At 37.8% G+C, this 21,026-nt stretch overlaps 1 protein-coding gene and 1 long non-coding RNA gene across 5 annotated transcripts in view; one reads left to right on the forward strand and one right to left on the reverse strand.

The window, feature by feature from the left end:
- The window catches only part of LOC139073352 (uncharacterized), a 46,796-nt gene extending 25,924 nt beyond the window's left edge, over window positions 1-20,872 (reverse strand). For both annotated transcript variants that reach the window (XR_011521989.1, XR_011521988.1), the window contains exons 1-4: window positions 20,254-20,872; window positions 7,669-7,840; window positions 3,114-3,176; window positions 252-300 (exon numbers count right to left, since the gene is read on the reverse strand). This is a non-coding gene — a long non-coding RNA (uncharacterized lncRNA). The remainder of the gene's footprint in view (window positions 1-251; window positions 301-3,113; window positions 3,177-7,668; window positions 7,841-20,253) is intronic.
- The window catches only part of MANEA (mannosidase endo-alpha), a 55,447-nt gene continuing 50,222 nt past the window's right edge, over window positions 15,802-21,026 (forward strand). The window contains exon 1 of one of the 3 annotated variants that reach the window (XM_070556692.1): window positions 15,802-21,021. In XM_070556692.1, the coding sequence (XP_070412793.1) occupies window positions 20,463-21,021 (559 nt within the window). In that variant the 5' untranslated portion in view covers window positions 15,802-20,462. The remainder of the gene's footprint in view (window positions 21,022-21,026) is intronic. The other 2 variants (XM_008516111.2, XM_008516117.2) reach the window with 2 other exon arrangements.

Consider the following 21,026-nt stretch of genomic DNA (forward strand, 5'->3'; position numbering starts at 1 on the left):
GTATGGTTTCCTCTCTTTTTAATTAAATTTGAATCCAAATCAATTATTATTTTTCACATTAAGTACTATTCTTCACTCCAGTTCAAGATTTACTGCCTTATCTTCTATCTCATAATCATGTACTGTCTGGTATAATTTTTCATACTTCTAAAAATCCTTATAAATTGTACTACCTTTATGCTTTGCAAAAACAAAATTAAACCTATATTTCTCTAATTATTTATGTCAGAACAGAGGCAATGTATACTTACTTGTGTAGGCGAGGAAGACATTTCCTCTACCCACTGTGGATTCTTCTGGCTGGAGAACAAATTAAATTCACATGAGACAGAACAACAGGAGAAAATTAAACAAAGCCTTATAACATGTATACATGGGAGAGGCTCAGGCAAGCTGAGCAACTCGCCAAAATGGCTGAAGCCCCCACCTTAAATATCATCTTCAGCTAAAGACAAAGGAGGATGTTGGGGGTGGGGAGAGTCAGTTACAGGAGGTTACCAGACAAGCACAATAAACAGGAATAAGATTATTATGCAGATTTAAGTCCTTGCCTTCTGCATTGAGAAGTTTCTAGAGATAAGGTCATCCCCCCTTCTTCCTGGTACAGAGAGGGAGACACCTTTACAGATGGAGATTTCCTTTACAATGTAAATGTCTCCTAACAAAGGGCAAGCAAGTTCCACTCCTCAGAGCCTCCTTCCCATATGCAGTTTATTAAAAGTAGCCAGCCCCAAATAATCCTCATACAAAGAGACATATCTTGGGATGGCCAATGCCAGTCCCCCACACTTGCTTCCTTTTAAGGTGAGGAAATCAGTATACTTTTACTTTCACTTTCCAAGTTTTAATTGTATAATTTACATATTTGAAACAACTTACTGTAACTTTTAAACATTGTTTATCTTTTCTTTCAAAACCTTTTGGTCATTTGCCTTATTTTATACCAAATTACAATTACTTTTGTAATTATTTTATTTAAATATTTTAATGATCATAGACACAATTAAATGAGCTAATTCTTATTCATTCAAAATGATATGTTTTTTCTTGATTTTAATAGAAATTAAAACTCATTGTTAAGAAGAAGACTATCAAAAAATGTAATAACAGAGAGAAAATTTCCTGTAATTTCAGAGAAAAATATTTTTGTGTTTTTCATTTCAGACATCTTTTTGACCATAAACTATATGAAAAGTTTTCTCTAGGTACCTATAGCATTTTACTCACCTTCCTGTTAAATAGCCTGTTTTTCAGTTAATGATGAATCATGGATGTCTTTCCATATCAACATATATCTATACAGACCATATGGATGTGTTTATATGCAGCTACAAATAATATAACATTGTGAGTTAAAGTACAATAGGTAAATATATCTTTCAATTCATAATCAATAAATTTATAGACATTTAGATTGGTTCACGTTTTTTTTGCTATCATAAACAATACTGTGATAAATATCCTTATTTTTACATATTAGCCCAACTAGTTCCTGTAGATCTATTCCTGGGGGGAAAATTGCTGGATCAAAGGTATTCACTTTAAATTTTGGTGTTTGGCTCTAGAGTGTTTGCAGATGGTTGAACTAAAAGTGTATGAGAGTGTTACTTCATCTATACTCTTGATATTATATGATATCATTGTTTTTTATCTTTTTCAATCTTAAAACGTTTTTTTAAACAGAAGTTGTTGTTTTTTTAAGATTGGCACCTGAGCTAACAACTGTTGCCAATCTTTTTTTTTAATTACTTTTTCTCCCCAAATCCCCTCAGTACATAGTTGTATATTTCAGTTGTGAGTCCTTCTAGTTGTGACATATGGGATGCCACCTCAACACGGCTTGATGAATGGTGCCATGTCCGCACCCAGGATCTGAACCGACAAGAAACTCTGGGCCGCTGAAGAGGAGCGCATGAACTTAACTGCTCAGCCACGGGGCCAGCCCCTAAAACAATTTTCAAAATTCAGGTTTTCATTTGTATTTTGTTAACTATATGTGAAAATTAACCAAGAATGGCTACAAAATTTGCAGGACTCAGTGCAAAATGAAAATCCAGGCCCCTTTGTTCAAAAACTATTAAAAACTTCAAGACTATGTCAGCAGAGTATTACACCAAGTATGGGTCCTTTATAAGCTTAGGACTCAGTGTGACTCTAAAAGTTTCACACTCATGAAGCTGGCCTCAGGCTTTTTCAATGCATACTAGCCTTTTTACATTTGATTTCTGACTACTTTTTTTTTTTTTTTAAGGTTTTTATTATTTCCTTTTTCTCCCCAAAGCCCCCCGGTACATAGTTGTATATTCTTCGTTGTGGGTTCTTCTAGTTGTGGCATGTGGGACGCTGCCTCAGCGTGGTCTGATGAGCAGTGCCATGTCCGCGTCCAGGATTCGAACCAATGAAACACTGGGCCGCCTGCAGCGGAGCACACGAACTTAACCACTCGGCCACGGGGCCAGCCCCGATTTCTGACTACTTTTTATGAGTGGTTTTCATCCACTTTAAAAAAAACTTTGGTATACCATTTTATTGATTTGTAAAAGCTTTTTATATAGCTCCTCACCTGAATTATTGAAACATTTTCTAATTTTTCCTATATATTTATGAGTGTTATTTTTGGTTTACATTTAAATTATATTTAAATATTTAAGCTTATAATGTTTTTCGCTTGAGGTCAGACCTTAACTGCATTTTCTTCTCGCCAAACTGGTTATTCAAAGGACCTACTATCATTTATCTTGTAATCTATATTATTTCCCTAGTGATTAGAAATGCCACATTTTTCATGTGCCAATAGGAATGTAGGAATCCATTTCTAGATTCTCTATTCAGTTTCATTGATCTAACTGATCTTTTCCCAAAATCATACCATTTCAATTATTGTAGCTCTATAATTCTAGTCATTCTTCTTCCTTTGGAATTTTTCTTACTGTTTAATTTTCTAAACTGTAGTTTTGAATTATTTCATCAAGTTGTGAAATGGAACCCCTGGAATTTTGATTGCAGAAATAATGAATATGTCGATTCAGCTGGAGAAATTGAAGTTTTTAAGTATTAACATTTCCCACCTAAAAACAAGGCATGAACCTCCCTTTATCTCTTTTTTCACGTACCTCAGTAAAATATAGCTTTCTTCATATAGGTCCTGCACATTCTCAAGTTTGTTCTGCTTTTAGCTTTTCAAAGAGAAGAAAATATCGTTAGTTTTGCATATTAATTCTGTTAACGGTCACCATACTGTTTGCTTCTCAAGGTCTATTTTTCATCCTTCCCCATACTGTGCTGTGCCACAGGAGAGAGTCCACTGTGGACTGAATCAGTCAGGTTCTCTTGTATTCTGATTTCTGGATGAGTTCATAAGGAAAGGATGTCTTCTAGGAATTTGTCATCCCAGAGAGAATGTCATTTACAATCTGCAGATAAGCCATATAGTGTGCTACAAGAATTTGTTTGAATTCTCCTTGTCTTCTTCTATTTACTCAGCTCCATTTGATCATTCATTTAGAACTTAAGCTTAAGGGGTTGGCAGGCTATAAGGTTTTATTACCCATTCAACTCTTTAGCTGTCTGAAAAGAGGACAGGGAGAGCTACACTCTCAGACCACCAGAACCAGGGATTTTTCTTTCTAGAATTATTTCACCAGGTACCGTATTCACCACCTTTTGCAAGATGGTGTAATATAGATTGTCCTTCCATTTTGTTGTGAACCTGGCATATTGGTAAGAATTTTGAAGAGATTAAAAAACAAGAAACAAAACCCCACTCTCTGCTGGCTTTCTCTTTGTTGCATGGGTGTATATCTTCTCTGCACTTGTACTTTTGCACCCGTAGGCCTCCATTTACAGAATCTGGTCTAAGCAATTTAGGTGTACCCTTACATCCAGACTTTACACATCCCTTCGTCTAATGAAACTCCTTGCTCTTAGTCAACTGCCAGATCAGAGAAGCATGACAAAGAGTGTCCCTCTTTCCTGTCTAGCTACTCTTAACTGTCTGAGGTCAGTCGTCTTTGTTATTGATGTGTAGCAGGAGTGAGGCCTCAAATATAGCACACGTCGTCAGCCCACATCCCTTGAAACTAAGAGATAATAAAGAGAGTGTTACAGTATTTGAACTTAGTGTTTTGATTATCATTTCATCTTATATTTTTTGCTTCAAGAGTCTATGTGAATTTGGACTGCATAATACGGACACTTTTAAAACATTTTTTGTTTGTTTATCATAGAAAGTTTTTAAAGAACAACTTTGAGAGAGTTGTATTTACTCCTTTTATTAGAAAAAAGCTATTCCTTTTTATTTTCTCCATCCTGTTTTCTCCCTCGTGAGTGTGGAGAGGTCATTTATGGCCTGCTATTTGCCTAAGCAGCACATGGGAATATATCTGTTTGATGTCTTCACCATATACCTGAATATATTTTATGGAACATTTCTCTAATGTTTTAAACTAGAAAGGCAGTTAGCATAAATTTAGTAATCCAGCATTCTAAAAATACTTGGAGGGAGACTAGGGCATGGGCAGGCCTAGAGGGGTCATTTAATCTGTGTGTAATTTCTTCTCCATAATTTCTGATGCTGCTATTCCTCAGACCAACTCTGTCTCACTTTCCATTTGGCCCAGTCTTTAGTCTATGGACACCATGTATCTTGTTGTCTTTCCTGTGTTACTAGTCAAACCATTGGGAAGAATCATAGTGGATCAGGGAGAAAACCACTACCTGCTAGTTTCCTTCTTAAGTAGTTCACATTCTTGTATGTCTCCCAAAGCAGATAATTTGGAATGTGGCTGATCAGAGCAAGTAAAGAGATCTAAGAGAGGTACCTCCTGCTTATTCTATTCTGTGTCATTGCCTTTAGCCCTCTCTGATGGAAATTGTGAGGTGCCAGAATCTCCTAGATTTATTTTCTGTAATGTCACACTACAATCTCAGAAAGAAGAAGAAATGAGTCTTTCCTTGATTTGTTTCCAGGTGAATTAATTCAGTTCTAAGTACACTGGTTAGTCATTGTTCCTAATACTGTGCAGGCTTTTCATCATTTTTATGTTCCTTTGGGCATTTTGTCATTAATTATTAGGTAATTGAGAATGTTGGGCTGGCAAAGGGGCCAGGTATTCCAATACTGAAGTCATTTACTTATCTGGAAGTCATCACCAATAGCTTCTCATCCACAAACATAAACCTTCATCAACTTTTATTTGTCTAGAGTCCTTAATGGAGTTTTTACTCACTTAATTTCAGGTGGATGGTGCTTTCACCTAAAAATAGATATAGGTATTCCATAATGTTTTATCCTTAATTCTCTCTTTTTCTCTCTATTTTCTATATCCAATTTTATCCAATCTTGTGGCTTCAATATCTCTACTTCATGGGTAACTGCAGATCTTACTATCTACTTTTGCATTTCCCATAGACTCTGGTTCAACCATTCAGATGAGTGTCTGCTCCTGCCTTGGATATGATGATTCCTTTGTTCAAAGCAATGTATTCAAAACTGAGCTCATCATCATCTACTTCCCCAAATCTATATCTCTACTTATTCATTCATCTGTTCATTTATGCATTCATTCACTGTTGTATTTATCGAATGCTTTCTTTGTATCAGGTCCTGTTGCCAAGCGTATACTAGTAAAAATTGTAGACAAGGTTATTCCTCTGAGAAAGTTTACACAGTATTAAGAGACGTGCATGCACACAAGTTAGCGGGCGAGTATGAGATAGCATGATAAGTGCCAAGATATGATGAGTTCAGGATAGGATGAAAGAAGAAAGGGGGCACCTAATCCTGACTTTGGTGTCAGTGAAAGCTTTTTGAATTAAGTAACGTCTAAGTTGAGTGCTAAAACTTGATTGCTAGTAATTTATTCATGTAAAGAGGAGAAGGAGAGAGTAATCCAGGTAGAGAGAACAGTAAGCATGAAAGTAAGAAAGACCACGGCACACAAGCAAGCCTAGGAATAGAAAATAGTTCATTATAGTTAAAGGGCAGGGGGTAAGAAGTAGTGAGTTTTGAGACTGCAAAGGTAATCAGCAGCCATGCTTAAGGGCTATTGAAGTTGTGTTAAAGAGTTTGTACCTTATTCTGAGGGACAGAGAAAATATTGGAGGGTTATAGGAAGAGAATTACAAGATCAAATCTGAATTTTAGAAAGGTCAGTTTGACTGCAGTGTGGAAGTTGCTTCGAAAAGCCAAAGACAGGGGAAAGATCAACTAGAATCAAATGAGAGGTGATGAAATCTTTGATTGAAGTAGTGACATTAGAGATGGAGAAAAGCTAAGGATCTTAAAATATGTTTTGAAAGACTTGGTGATTTCTTTTATTGAGGCACGGAGGAAAAAGAGACAAACATTTCTGGCTTGAATGGGATGGAAAAGGATATCTTTGTGGATTTTTTTTCCTGACACCCACCAGTTCTGACTCCAACTGGTCAGCCTACAATTCAATTAAATTCTGACACTAACTACTCCAGAGATAGCATAAGACTCCAGAAGTTAAGGGCTCAGTCCACAAGACTGCCTCGCTTCAGATGCCAGTTGCAAGTGTTGAGTCACCACGTTATCTGCACTTGTGTCCTAAGCTAGAAAGTCGGGTGTTCCCACCCCATCTTCCCTTTTTCAGCCTTGATAAATCACTAGAATGACACACAAGGCTCAAGAAAACATTTACTATCGCTGTTTTCTTTTAAAGGATACAACTCAAGAATAGCCAAATGGAAGAGATGCATAGAGCAAGGTATATGTATCTCTGAGTGTACCATCCTCCCAGCACATTGATGTGTTCACCAGCTTGGTAGCTCTCCAAACCCTGTTGTTTAGGGGTTTTATGGAGGTTTCACCAGATTCACCTCATTAGAACAAAAGATGCTCCTGTACCCCTCATCACTCAGGGAATTTCAAGGGTTTTAAGAACTGTGTGCTGGGACCTGGGGACAAAGACAAAATATTTATTTTTTTTGTACTACAACTTTCCACTGAGCTACAGAAGAGGAGAAGAGGAGGAGGTTAGGGAGGAATACTTGAGTTCAAACTTGGCCATGTTGCATTTGGGTTTCCTAAAGTATTTATAAGCATAAATAGTCAATAGGAAGTTAATGGGTCTGGAGTTTAGTAGAAAAATATGAACTGTAAACTTTGCTTTGGAGATCCTTAGGACATTTATGGTTATTGAAGCCATGAAACTGAATGAAGATTGCCAACAGTGAGGACATTGCATGAGAAGAGAGAGGACCCAGACAGAAGAGGCTCTATTTAACGGTTCAGTAAGAAAGAGAAGCCTACAAAGGGGTCATCAGAAAAGTAAGAAGACTAATCAAAGGTCTAAGCTAACATATTTTGAGCATGTATGTGCATGGAGCGTTGAGTGCAGTAAGCATTTTGTATGGATTGCCTTATGTAAAACTGGAGAGTGTGAAGTCAAGAATGTCTGAAGAAGAAAACATTCACAATAGATGGAGCTGACTATAGAGCTGAATGTAGCCAAGATATCAAATATGGTATAGACTTAAATGTGTTTATTGTATTTAGTGCAAGGAAATCACTGGAGACCTTGAGAAAACCAATTCCTGAGGAGTGTTGGGAGCAGTAATCATGGTACAGTAGGTTTAGGAAGTAATGGAAGGTGAGGAAATGTTTCCCATGACTATTGTTAGCAACTTTATTATTCCATGTACCTGGCATAGAAAACTTGGCATCATCTTTGACTCTTTTCTCTCATTTCTCTTCTGATGTTAATTCTAATTGCACAACGACTCTTGCTTCTCTCTGGCTTCTCCTTGTCATTGCCTCTAAAAGGGCCACTCTTGTTCAATCCTTGGCTCTTACTTCCATGCCTCATTCTAGTTCCTGTTTGGGGAAAATCGTATCATGCTTATTATTCAAGGCCCAGTTCAAATACTGCTTGTTTGATTAAATCTTCCTAATAATTTCATACTCAAGCAATCTACTTTTCTTTGAATTCTTGTAACACTTCATTGGTACCCTTTTATAATACTTACGACTTTCTGTCTTGAGTATGACCATCCACATACACATCTTATCTCCCTTTATAGACTGTTAACTTCATTAGGGCAGAAGTCATGTCTATTTTTACATTTTATTCCTAAAATAGAACATCTAAGTATTTATTTTGGTTTTCCATAATTTTGAGCTATTGGACCTTGAGTAAGTCTAATCTCAGTCTTCTGAATATTTTCTCTTCCAAAAAGTGATGATAATATTATCTGTTCTGCTACTTAATATTATAGGATGGTTTTCAGAATTAAAAGAAATAATGTATTTTAAAATTGTAGCATATAAATCATTAAAATAAAAAACAATTATTATTCACATTGCTGTTACCATTGGAGGAGTAGTTAATCTTATTAGTAGCGATATAAGTAATATGCTTATTCTATACTAAGAATTGCAAGTCTATTTAGAGATGCAGCAATTCAGCCAATTACTAGTTTAAAGGTTAATTTCTTCAATTCAGAGCATATAACACCTGTGGTGAAGTGTCTGCCAATTTATTTTGATGAATAATTCAAAGAACATACATTTTACTCAGAGGCTGGTTCTTTCCCTAGGTGTTTATACTAGGAGACACGGCAAGTGATTTAGATAGTGTCTTGAGCCTAATTGACCAATTTACTGTTCTTCTACTTTTTTAAGTGCAAAATTAGTGCGTGCTTATTGTAGAAATACAAACCATTCTTGAACACAATGTATATATATACATATATACGTAAATTGAAACTCCAATTCCCAGAAATAACCACTGTTGAAAGCGTTTCATATGTTTAATTCTAGAAATTTGTTCTACATACGCTTCTATTTATTTTTTATTGTTTATTTTGTTGTTTGTTGTTTATTGTTATATTTTATTGTTTATTGTTGTGGAAGTTGTTTTCTTTCTCTCTTTCCTCCCTGCTGTGGGTGTGTATATGTACGCATGACTGTATGCATGTATATACACACAAAAGAATATATATATATATATATATAAATGTGCATATAGATATTGTGGTAGGCATAATAATGTACCCCCAAAAACATGCACACCCTATTCCCCAGAACCTGTGACCATGTTACCTTACATGACAAAAGGGACTTTGCGTATGAAATTAAAGTTAAGGATCTTGAGATGGGGAGATTATCCTGAATTATTTATATGGGCCCAATACAATCTCATGAGTCCTTAAAAGCAGAAAGGAAATCAGAAAAGTGTGTTTGATGAATGTGACATGAGAAAGACTTGACCTGCTGTAGCTTCATTTGACAATGGAGGAAGGAGACTGAGCCAAATAATGCATGGTCTCTGGAACCTGGAGCTCTCCGTTTACAGCCAGTAGGAAAATGCAGACTTCAGTCATCCAACTTGAGACACTGAATTCTGCCAACAAACTGAATAAGCAAGGAAACTGAATCTCCTCTAAAGCCTGCAGTAAGGAAGGCAGCCCTGCTGACACCTTCACTTTAGCCCAAGGAGACCCAAGTCTGACTTCTAACCTACAGAACTGTGAGAGAATCAGTTTTTTTGCTTAAGCCACTAAATTTGCAATTTGGTTGGACAGTGATGGAAAACTAATATAGATATAAATATATTTCTATTGCTATTGACACAGTTTTGCAACTTCATTTTTCTTAAAAAATATATATAGACACCTTTTCATGTCATTTACAAAGAGGGCTCACTGATGTGCACAGCTTTGAATATTATGGATGCAATTTTGTAGGAGAAATTGCCAAAAATCGAATAGCTCACACAAAGAATAGATACACTTTATCAGATGCAGCCAAATTGCCCTTCAAAAAGATTATTTCAACTAATATTTCCACCAGTAATATATGAGAGTGTCCATATTCCACATCCTTGCCAAAACTGGATATTACCAGTCATTCTAACGCCACGGCCTTTGCCTTTTCCAGGAATCAAGATTACTTTTACAATTTTTGGCCACTAAATACATTCAATTAATCAAACATATTTGAAGACTTGCTATGTGAAATATGTTGAGCTATGTGCTCTAAAAATATACAGGTGAATGAAAAAAGCCTGCCTTAGAGGAGCACAAACTCTTTTGGAAATATAGACCATACAAATATAATTGAAGTAATCCAAACAGCAGTAAGCGGATAATTAGTATAAACCACACAGTATATATCTCTGTATCTCTTGAAGCTCCCAGAAGGCAGAGATTTCTTACGAATTGATGTATTCTGACAGCAGGCACCTCCCCTAAAATTGTGAATGAATGCATAATCAAATAAAACCAGTTATTGCTCAATTAACATATCGAGCAATCTCAACAAACCGAAACCAACCAAAACAGCCAAAATAAGACTTGGTAAGTAAAATCCCCAGGTTAAATCAATGCAATTAGTTTTAACTTGTAGATATATATGAAGAATGATTTTTCTCACATTCAGAGAATTTTTAAGGTCTACAATAAAAAGAAGAATACACAGTACATCTACCATGTTTCTTTCTTCTCACATGTTATTTTGAGACCAACCTGGGCATCTTGCAATTAAGGTAATATTTACTGAATCCCTACTGTTCACTGCTTCATTTGTTCGACACATTTATTGAGCACTCTATTACTTTCCTACAGCTGCTGGAACAAATTACTACAAACTTGGTAATCTAAAAAACACACATCTATTTTCTTGCAGTTCTGGAAGTCAGAAGTTGGAGATCAATTTCACTGGGCTGAAATCAAGGTGTTGGCATGGCCACTCTTCCTTCAGAGGCTTAGAGGAGGTTCTGTTTTCTTGCCCTCTCCAGGTTGCAGAACTGCTTTCCTTTACTCGTGGCCCCTTCCCCAATCTTCAAAGCCAGCAGCATAGCATTTTGCTTTAGTAGTCACATTGACTTCTTCTCTGTCAAATCTCCCTCTGTCTGCCTCTAATAGGGGCGTTAGGGCCTACCAGGTAATCCTCATCTCAAGATCCTTAATCATGTCAGCAAAGTCTCCTTTGCCACATAAAGTAACATTCACAGGTTCAGAGGATTAGGACCTAGATGTCTTTGGGAGCCATTATTCATCCTACTACAAGTACCTACTGTGTGCCAGATGTAGGAGACACAACAGTGAAACAGCTACTTCTGTATCTGTGCTCATGCAGCTTGATGTTATGGGAGGTAGAAAAGATGTACAAGGCACAGACTTGCTTTTTAAATGGGTTCTCTAGCAGAGGAATGTTTTATCGGAGAATAAATGCATGTTTTTTCTTTTTCCCTTTTAACAAGAGAAATTGCCAGCTACTTCTCAGAATAAGCAGGCACAGAAAATCATGTTGTAGCAGATACTGTTGAGAAGAATTACTTGTGGTCTCTCTTGTATAAATAGACGACGAGTGGGCTTATCTATCTTAGGAAATGAGTCTTTTTTTTTTTTAGTGACTTTGCAAACTGCTCCTTTTCATGTCAGGAGAGGGGTGTGTTGTAGCAGAAGAAAGGTTAGGTCAATTTGGTTAAGGAACCTAAGGCATCCTGGACAGGAAGAAACCCAAACCATAAAGCCTTAGGAAATGACTCTGTAGAACCTGGACTTTAAGTAGTACATTTTGGGGCTTGGCTGATAAAGTTATGAAACTAATGCTTGATTATAACACATGAAACTTCCTTCCCTCAAAACACTGAGAGGGTCTGTATCAAACTGTGCAGTAGTTTCCCCACTCAAGGATTGCTGCATCTTCCTACTGGTCCAGCTTTCAACTACAGGCATACTTCTGTCTCAATAGCACCACGCCTGTGAAGAGCTGACCTATAACCACTCATTGGTACATTCACATCTAGCAACACCAATCAACTAGAGGCGAATGTTGTGCTATCCCTGTATGGGAAAGTGACGACACTGGAACTTTCTCCCATCTCCATCACTCAGGAGTGCCATTACCTGGGCTAGTGCTTGAATCGGAATGAAAAGAGCTTTTGTCAAAGGGATTGGCCTGTTCAGTTGGTGTCTTAGTCCGTTCAGGGCTGCTACAACAAAATATCACAGACCAGACGGCTTATAAACATCAAACATTTATTTCTCACAGTTCTGGAGGCTGAAAGTCCAAGATTAGGGTGCCAACATGGTCAGGTGAGGACCTTCTTCTGGGTGGCAGACTTCTTGTTTTATCCTCACATGGCAGAAGGTGGGGGAGGCAGCTCTCTGAAGCTTCTTTTATAAGGGCACTAATCCCACTCATGAGGGCTGTGCTCTTATGATCTAATCACCTCCCAAAGTCCCTACCTCCTAATACCATCACCTTGGTGGTTTGGTTCCAACATATGAATTTTGGAGGGACACAAACACTGAGACCATAGCAGTTGGGAATCACCTGCCCTGAGTTTAATCCTGGGGTATGAGTGAACCCTAGAAGACCCTCTACCAATGGGTAAAGAAGGCACCCTAGCCTCTGTGGCCACTGCAAAGCCAGGGAATTTACACAGCTCTGAGTTTGAGACATGACCTGCAGGACCAGCTTCTTCTTTGACCTGCATCACAATTCATGAATTTATGTAGGATGGAGTTAGACTGGATTCTTTGCTGTCAAGATGCTGCTAGGTACTCGGAATTTCTGGGTACATATGGCAAAAGGATTAGAGCACTGGGGGTATGGGTAAGAGTCTGGATCTCTGAATTGGCTGTTTCTATTAGCTGGTGGAAGTTTTGGTGTTTTATTCAGGGGATTCCTTGGAGTTAAATTCTTTGCATCCCAAACTGTGTCAAAAGATATTCTAGTTACACCTTCATAAAGCAATATATGATATAAAGAATGGAACGATAATTTAATTAATGAAGAAATTATTGCTGCATTTCATATTATTGCCTATAAATACAATAGGGATGAAAAGAATGAAATAATCGGTATGTAATACAAGAGCCATAGAGAAATTAGACTTGACATGGACATTGAACATAGAGTAACGGATAACAGAATTTTTGTTTTCGGATTTATTTTATTGTTTATTTGTTTGTTTTTGGCTCTTCGGAATCCAAACATCCTTCTGGTTTTAGAGGAATACCATAGTGTGTATCTTGTGCCCTACTTCCCATTAAGGAAGCCAAAGGGACCAACTTCCACTTCAAGGAAGCTAAGGAGATACAGACAATATAACCTAGGCTTAGCCAAGAAGACTATTCCAAACGAAAATCTGAAGCTTGAAGAAATGAGGCAAATAATGCAGGAAGATTTGGGAAATTACTCATGGTGGTGTCAACAACACTGAGAGTTCAGCGCAGCCCTGAAAGTATCAGCACCCTAACCTGTACTGTGTATGAGGCTGTGCTCCCTGATGCCCGGCCCTCCTCAGTTCCCATCCACTGCCATTGCATAACGCACTAGCCTTCACCTTCATGCTGTATTCTACTCTACAACCTTTCACATAAAGCCTATTTATGTCCATCAGCCAGATTCCATTTCTACCGCTTGCAAAAAAGAACTCTGACTAATGCGAGTAGAGAGGATATGGACAGGAACTGAGAAGGCATCTCAGGCGAGTGGAGCAATGAACAAAGGTATAAAATAGCATGATGTGTCTGGGAGACTCTAATGAGACTTCTAGGACTGCCGAGGGAAAAAAATCCATGAAACATTTGGAAGGCAGACAGCAAGGACAATTCTAGGACAGAGTAAACAGTACATATCAGGAAGTGGAGTTAAATAATAATGACTAGCCTCCTACTCTTTTATTCTTTTATCCCTCAAATAAATTATTTGTTGAGTTCTTGCTATATGTCAACAACTTTTGTTGGCTCTGGGCATATCAAGATAAAAAGGGCAAAATACAGGCTGTCAAGGAGACACTAGTCTTTCACAGTGCGGTAACAGATTTCAGGATACAAATTCCTTTTATTTCTCAATGTGACCATTTAGATAACTCTCTCTCTCTAGAGCTAATTATTGCCACTAGTTTATCAATTTTAAAAATTGACGGAAATAGAAATTCTTAAGTAATATTTCCAATATCATCTAATCCTAGAAGAATGAAAGTAAGAGCTTTTGGGTCCTGTAAGACTACATACCTATTTGTTAGTTATGGTTAATTAATATGAGTTTACTGTGAAATAATGTAGTACAGAAAATAAGGAAGTGGAAAATCTACAAATGATAGCAGAAAGGCTGGTGTCACCAATGTCTGCCTGGCTAGTTACCACTTGACCCAGCTGTCCCTAGGCACTTATCAATTTGGATTCTCAGAAAGCCCTTATTCCTGGAATACACAGGCCTGGATTAAAATTCTATTGCCACAATTCTGATAGTCTTCTTGGGACTGGAATCAAATAGAACAGGAAGTTTAAAGCACAAACTAGTGAAAACTCACTCACCAATCAGAAGAGGAAGACAACAAAATTTATCTCTTGTGACCAAAAGGACATAGATAACTCACCTTTTTTTCCAAATCTCCCATTACTGCAAGGGAAGAAAAGAACTAGGAAGACATGCACTAGGCTATAAAATAAAATTATAAGATGCGGAGCTGAGCAATAACTCTAGTCCATGGAAGACTCACAGGGGCTTACTTACAGAGCACTGATGAGGAGATTATCCAAAACTAGTCCTCACTCACAGATGGATGTCACAGTCGGATGGCTTCCTAACCCACTGTGGTCTTCTATCACTCCATCAGCATAATTACTGGAGCTCCTGTTTCCTGAAGACTATTTATATGGTGGTGTGTTGTGGTGAAGTGAAATTAATTAGCTAGGGAGGAGCTTCTCCTCTAGGGTGCCCCTGTTACATACCTGTTTCAGGTATGTCAAGATACTGATCTCCTTAACCCTAGGATTTACCACATAGGGCCTAGAGGCCTAGAGTAGTCAGTCATAGGACCCCTCATGTTCACTGCAAGCAGACAATTTGCCTCAATATTTTATGAAAATATTATTTTCTCTGTTTGACAAAATGTGAACAAGAATGGGAAGCACTAGGTAGAATCAACACTCACTAGCCTCTCTAAATTAAGAACTCTGGGAGAGTCCGGTGGCACAATCCAGTCAGTATCCACACAGACCTCAATAGACCTCTGCCAGAGAGAGCTAACTGAGGCCTGGCCTCCCCGGTGGCAGCTGCAGAGCAGGGGTGCTCGTGGGCAGAGAATCACTACATGTCCTATGGCCAGGTTTGCTAGTGCCAGCACATGGAGTACCACCTCTGCAGCCAGAGAATGGCTCAAACTTCCAATAAGGGAATTAATCTGTCTGAATTTCAGACTCCAGACATAGTGAAGGGGCAGAGGTACGATGGAACCTGGTTTCATATTTGGGGTGTCAGTTTGTGTGCTTGGTTTGGAGGGAACAATTTAAGGCCCTTTATTTCTTCATCCACATATCTGTTACTCTTAAAGACAAACAGGCGGAGAAGCATATCAATGGAATACTATAGGAGTACTTTTAATGCTATAACTTTTATTGAAACTCCACAGGTCCTTGTACCTAACTATCAACCTCAAATTAATCAAAAGAATACCCACCACCACTAGGACCAGGAATGTACTCTGATATGCCCTTCCCAAAAAATGGTATTAAGGAACATGATGACTTATAACTGGCACTGGGAGAAGACATCCACTGAGCAATTCCATTTTACTCTTCTGAAAACCTAACGACCTATATTCACCCCTCCCCCCATTTATATTGGAAACTGGAAAACTGATGGGTGAGAATGTTGGAAGATGCTGTCAATCCCATGGCAAGACCTTTACACTCTTTTATTACCTTCCTGAACAAAGGGACACCCCATAGGGAAACCAAGCTACAAGGTGGTCAGCAGTATTCCAGGATCTTGGATTGGATCCACCTATCTTGGTAAGGTACATCTCTTCCTTTCTTTCTTTTTTTTTCTTTTGAGGAAGATTAGCCTTGAGCTAACTACTGCCAATCCTCCTCTTTTTGCTGAGGAAGACTGGCCCTGAGCTAACATCCATGCCCATCTTCCTCTACTTTATATGTGCGATGCCTACCACAGCATGGCTTTTGCCAAGTGGTGCCATGTCCGTACCTGGCATCCGAACCAGCAAACCCCTGGCCGCTGAGAAGTGGAACATGCGAACTTAACCGCTGCACCACCGGGCATCTCTTTATTTTTCTCTACTCTATTCTCTGCTGAGGTAAGTTCTATTTATTGTTTATCCAATATCCATTCTTCCCTTCTTTCTTAGTAACAGAGCTCTGACTTCATTTGGGGTGGCAGTAAGCCCAGGTAAAAGACCGCACTCCTAAGACTCCCTTGCTGAGTATGGATAAGTGACTCGATTACATTCAACCACACAAAAGCATAAATTGTTGGATGGTACTTCCCAGAAAACTTCTTTAACAAGTGACTGGAGGAGCCATCTTTGTCCTTTCCAACATCCCCTGCCGCCACCTTCCTTCTACTTCCTGACTGGGATTCAGACAAGATATCTAGAGCATACCAGCCATCTTTCTCTATAGGAGAAGTATGAGGATCAAAGCCAGCAATAAGGATGGTGGGGTAAAAAGAAAGTAGAATAACGTAAAGTAGAATAAAATAAAATAAAACAGGAGTCTAGATCTATTATAACTGTGGAGTCACGAAATGAGCCCCACCCCTTTTACACAAGAGAGAAGCAAACCTTTATCTTGTTTATGCAACTGTTGAGTATTCTGTTTGTGCGAACAGAGCTAACCCTAACTGGTATACCTCCTCACACACTATATATTTTGTATGTGTCTGAGGCTCACTGAAATGGAGACAGCGAAAAGGATGGCTGTAGGGATAAAAGTTTGCGTAGGCCTGAGAAATAAGGAGAAGGATCTTTATTGCTAATAGCAAAAGAGAAATGTGTGCTGTTTTTCTAGTAGCAAGACAAGATCCACCCCAAGAACCCTGTAGGTTGGGGACTATTACAATAATAAATGGTAATTGCAAGAAATCAAAGGTTACTATTAGTTTAATGCTTTAGGATAGTTCTTAACAAGAGTTTGATAAACAAAATTTGTATTTTTTTCCCATTCTTCCTTCTTTGGATCATTTTTTTTCTTTGAGATCTCAATGATCACCCTTGATGCAACAATTAAAATGTCTATTTACTAGGCAAAATCAACTTACATGCAGCGCATATCTTTTCCTTCCAAGAAACCACCTATTAGATGAATTGCATATTACTCTAGTGCTATTTTTTATATTACAAAATACATAAATATGTGCTGATAGTAAAAATAAACAAATAAAACCCACTACAGTGTTGGAGTAAAAAAGGAAAATCTTCTTTCATTCCCCTTCCCTTAGATGACTACACTTAATGGTGTACACATCCCTTCAGATATTTTATATGATTTAAGATACATATGTTATTTTATATATATAATATATATACATATACACACGTATTTAAATAAGTGGACTCATCCTGTAAATATTAATGAAGATAGTTTCTTAACTTACTAATTTGTCATGGAGAACTTTCTGAATCAATACTTATAAATCTACCATATTCAGGGAACTATTTTAAAAAATTTTTTAAAAATATGAGAAATAGAAACTTTCACTTGGAAGAAATTACAGCCATTCCACATCTGAAAAAATGTCAAGATTTAGCATGAAGATTTAGCACGTAATTACATGTATAATTATATATGTGGTCATTACAAAAAAAGCATTGTTTCCATACCTCCCAGGGATGTAGACAATAATTACATAACATACACAAAAACTCTTCGGAAAAAAGTCCTGTGGGGGAAAAAAAACAATGACAACATTGTCTTTATCAACGCCATTTCAATATTCCTTGCCAGTAGCAAAGGACCAACAGAGCAGTCAGAGGTAAAGGATGGGGCCTTCTCTGCAACTCCAATCCAATTTATAAACACTATCAGGCAATGAATCTGATGGGCAGAAAAAGTGATGCAGTGAGAATCCATTTACTTTAATTTATTTACACTGTCAGGTATAAAGGAATCAAACAGTTTTTAAGAAGCGGTCATGCATTGATATATTTGCAAAATAAAATACCTTCTCTCTCATTCAACATTAGAATATCTATTAATATAATAAGCCCTATAAACATATTAGAGTAGGAAACAATGATTATATTTAAAAAATGTAGGGGGCCAGCCCAGTGGCATAGTGGTTGAGTTTGTGTGCTCCACTTTGGCAGCCCGGAGTTCGTGGGTTCAGATCCCGGGGCAGACATACCCTCTGCTTGTCAAGCCACCCCATGGCAGCATCCCACATACAAAACAGAGGAAGAGTGGCACAGACGTTAGTTCAGGGACAATCTTCCTCAATTAGAAAGAGGAAGATTGTCAACAGATATTGGCTCAGGGCCAATCTTCCTCACCCTGTCCCAAAACAAAAAAGTATAGAAATAATATTTGATTAAGTTAAACAGCCATTCATGATTAAAAAAAAAATCTAGCAACTAGAAATAGAACACTTAATAATTCTTATGAAGCATCTACCAAAAACCCGTAGCAAACATTATACTTCATGATAAAATTTTAGGAGGACTGCAGTACAGTCAGGGATGAGATAAGGAGCTATTGGTACTTTCATTAAATATTGTACTAGAAGTCCTGTGAATACACAAGAAAAGAAAAATAAATAAGTGGTTTAAGAAGTGAAAAAGAAGGAAAGAATTATCCTTATTTACAAATCATGTTTATACTACATATCCAGAGAAGTAACAAAGAAAAAAAGAAAACATACAAACAAAAAATTCAGCAAAGTTTTGTGGATGTGAGACCAATAAACAAAAATTGATGCCCTTTTTATGTAACATCAATAACAAATTAGAAAATGTAATTTAAAGAAAGATATCTTCAATTTTAACAATAAAATCTAGGAACTTGTATAATGAAACTTGTTTAAAACTTCAATAAATTACAAAGCATTACAGAAAATAAAAGACCTGAAAAAGTAGATAATTCTACCATGTTCATGGATAAGAAGGTAAGTTTCCCTAAATTAATCTATACAGTCAGTTCCATTCTAATCAAAGTCCAAATAGGGTTTTTTAAATGGATCTTGGCTGCCTCATCCTAAAGTTTAGATGAAAGAGCAAATAGCCAAGAATAGCTGACAATTTTAGAGAAAAATCATAAAAAAGAGGGGCTTGCAAAATATTTGAATTCATAGAGATGAGTGCATGGTGTTCATTATGTTATTATCTGTACCTTTCTGTTTCTAAAATATTTCATAATTAAACTTTAGTTCTTTTAGAAGAAAATAGAAGAGAATAGCTTATGATCTCAGGTTGGGAAGACTCCTGTAAACGAGAAGGCAAAATGCATGAAATTATAATGTAAAAAATTAAATTCAATTAGCTGTATCTTAAAATTTACAGCTTTTGGTCATCAAAAGAAACATAGAAAGTTAAAAGAAAAACCACAAACTGAGAGAAGCTACCTGCAACACATAAAACTGACAAGAAGTATTTAAACTTTAAAAATATATAAAGATTATCTACAAATTGATGTTCAAAAGCAAACAATCCAATAAAAAATCAGCCAAAATTGAGAACAGGCATTTCACAGAAACCCAAATAGCTATTCAGCATATTAAAGATGCATAAGCCCAGTAGCAAGAGGGGAAATGCAAACTAAAACAGCAATCAGGGGCTAGCCCCAGTGGCCTAGTGGTTAAGTTCGGCAGGCTCTTCACTGGCCGCCGAGGTTCCGTTCCTGACCTACACTGCTTGTTGGTGGCCAAGCTGTGGCCACGGCTAACATACAAAAAGAGGAAGATTGGTAACAGATGTTAGCTCAGGGAAAATCTTCCTCAGCAAAAACAAAAACAGAAACAAAAAACAAAAGAAAGAGCAATCAGATGCTGTGACCAGGCAAAGATTTTAAGATCTAACTATAGCAAGTGTTCTGGATAATGACGTGTCAGCTTAGTCCACGTGAAATGGATCTATGTATAGTTGAACCTCAAAACCTGAATGTGTAGTGAAAATAGAGGTCAGAGGGAAAAAATGCAGCATGATTCATTATATAAAATATAACACCAGGATAGCTATATTTTTAGGGAATTTTATCTATTATAACTGTTATCAGAAAAGCGAGGAAATGAGTAATACAAAATTTCAGCAGAATGGTTATGTCTGGCTGAGAGGGAAAAATACTTTTGAAGAGGCCTTCTAGAAAGCTTCAAAAATACTGATATTTTTCTGTATCTTCAGCCCGGTAGTGGGTACCTGGATATTCTTTTTGTTATTCTTTAAAACGTGCACATACGGCATACACTCATAGATATACATTTAACAATTAAAATTTGTTTAAAAAAACCCAGTGAGATTTTTAGGCAGAGCCCTTACAAACCTGTTCACACCACCAAGTTCTACACTGTGAGTCAAGATTTCTTGTTACTATGTAACCAAACAAAATGGAGAATTCTCTAGCTCTGAGTCTGATGTAAAATGGAAACCTTCAGAAGTTCCTCTTCTTCACACCTGCCTTCTTGCTCTCAATTATTTCTATAAATATTCCAATGCAAATGTGATTTTATACCATCCATTTGCAAATTAAAAATGTTATCTTTATTCGTCTACCTTGGGCTTCCAAGTAAAGTTTCATTTTTAAAAAAAGACAAAACAGTCTCTCAATTTAAAAAGTCTGAAAACAACCCGTGTACTCGACTTCAAGGCAACTTTGGAACGCCTCACATCAAAAACAGCTGTCCTCGCTTAGTGAGAGCTTCCCAGCGGAACCTTAGCTGTCAAGTTTCTAAAAGACGGGAGCGTCCTCTCCACTTGCAGAAAGAGGAAGGGGAGGCCAGCCCGACGCCACTCCGCCTCTTTTCTCCATCAGTACGAAGGCAACGGAAGACTCTCCCCCTCCACTCCCCTCCTGACCCCCGCAGACACGTGGGGCCGGTGCCGGGAAACCAGAGCCCCGCCCCTCAGCGCGCCCGGCCCCCTCAGCGGGCCCGGCCCCGCCCCTCAGGGCTCCCGGAACGCTCTGCGCGCGCCTTCTGGAAGGCGGGGCTGGTTGGCGTCGTAGCCGGTAGGCCGGGGACGCTGTCTCTCCTCCCAACTTCAACGGCTCTGGCGGCTGAGTGCCTGCCGGTGGCCGGATTCCCAGCACCTGGTGAG

Source organism: Equus przewalskii, chromosome 9, assembly GCF_037783145.1.
Source record: "Equus przewalskii isolate Varuska chromosome 9, EquPr2, whole genome shotgun sequence".
Lineage (NCBI taxonomy): Eukaryota > Metazoa > Chordata > Mammalia > Perissodactyla > Equidae > Equus > Equus przewalskii.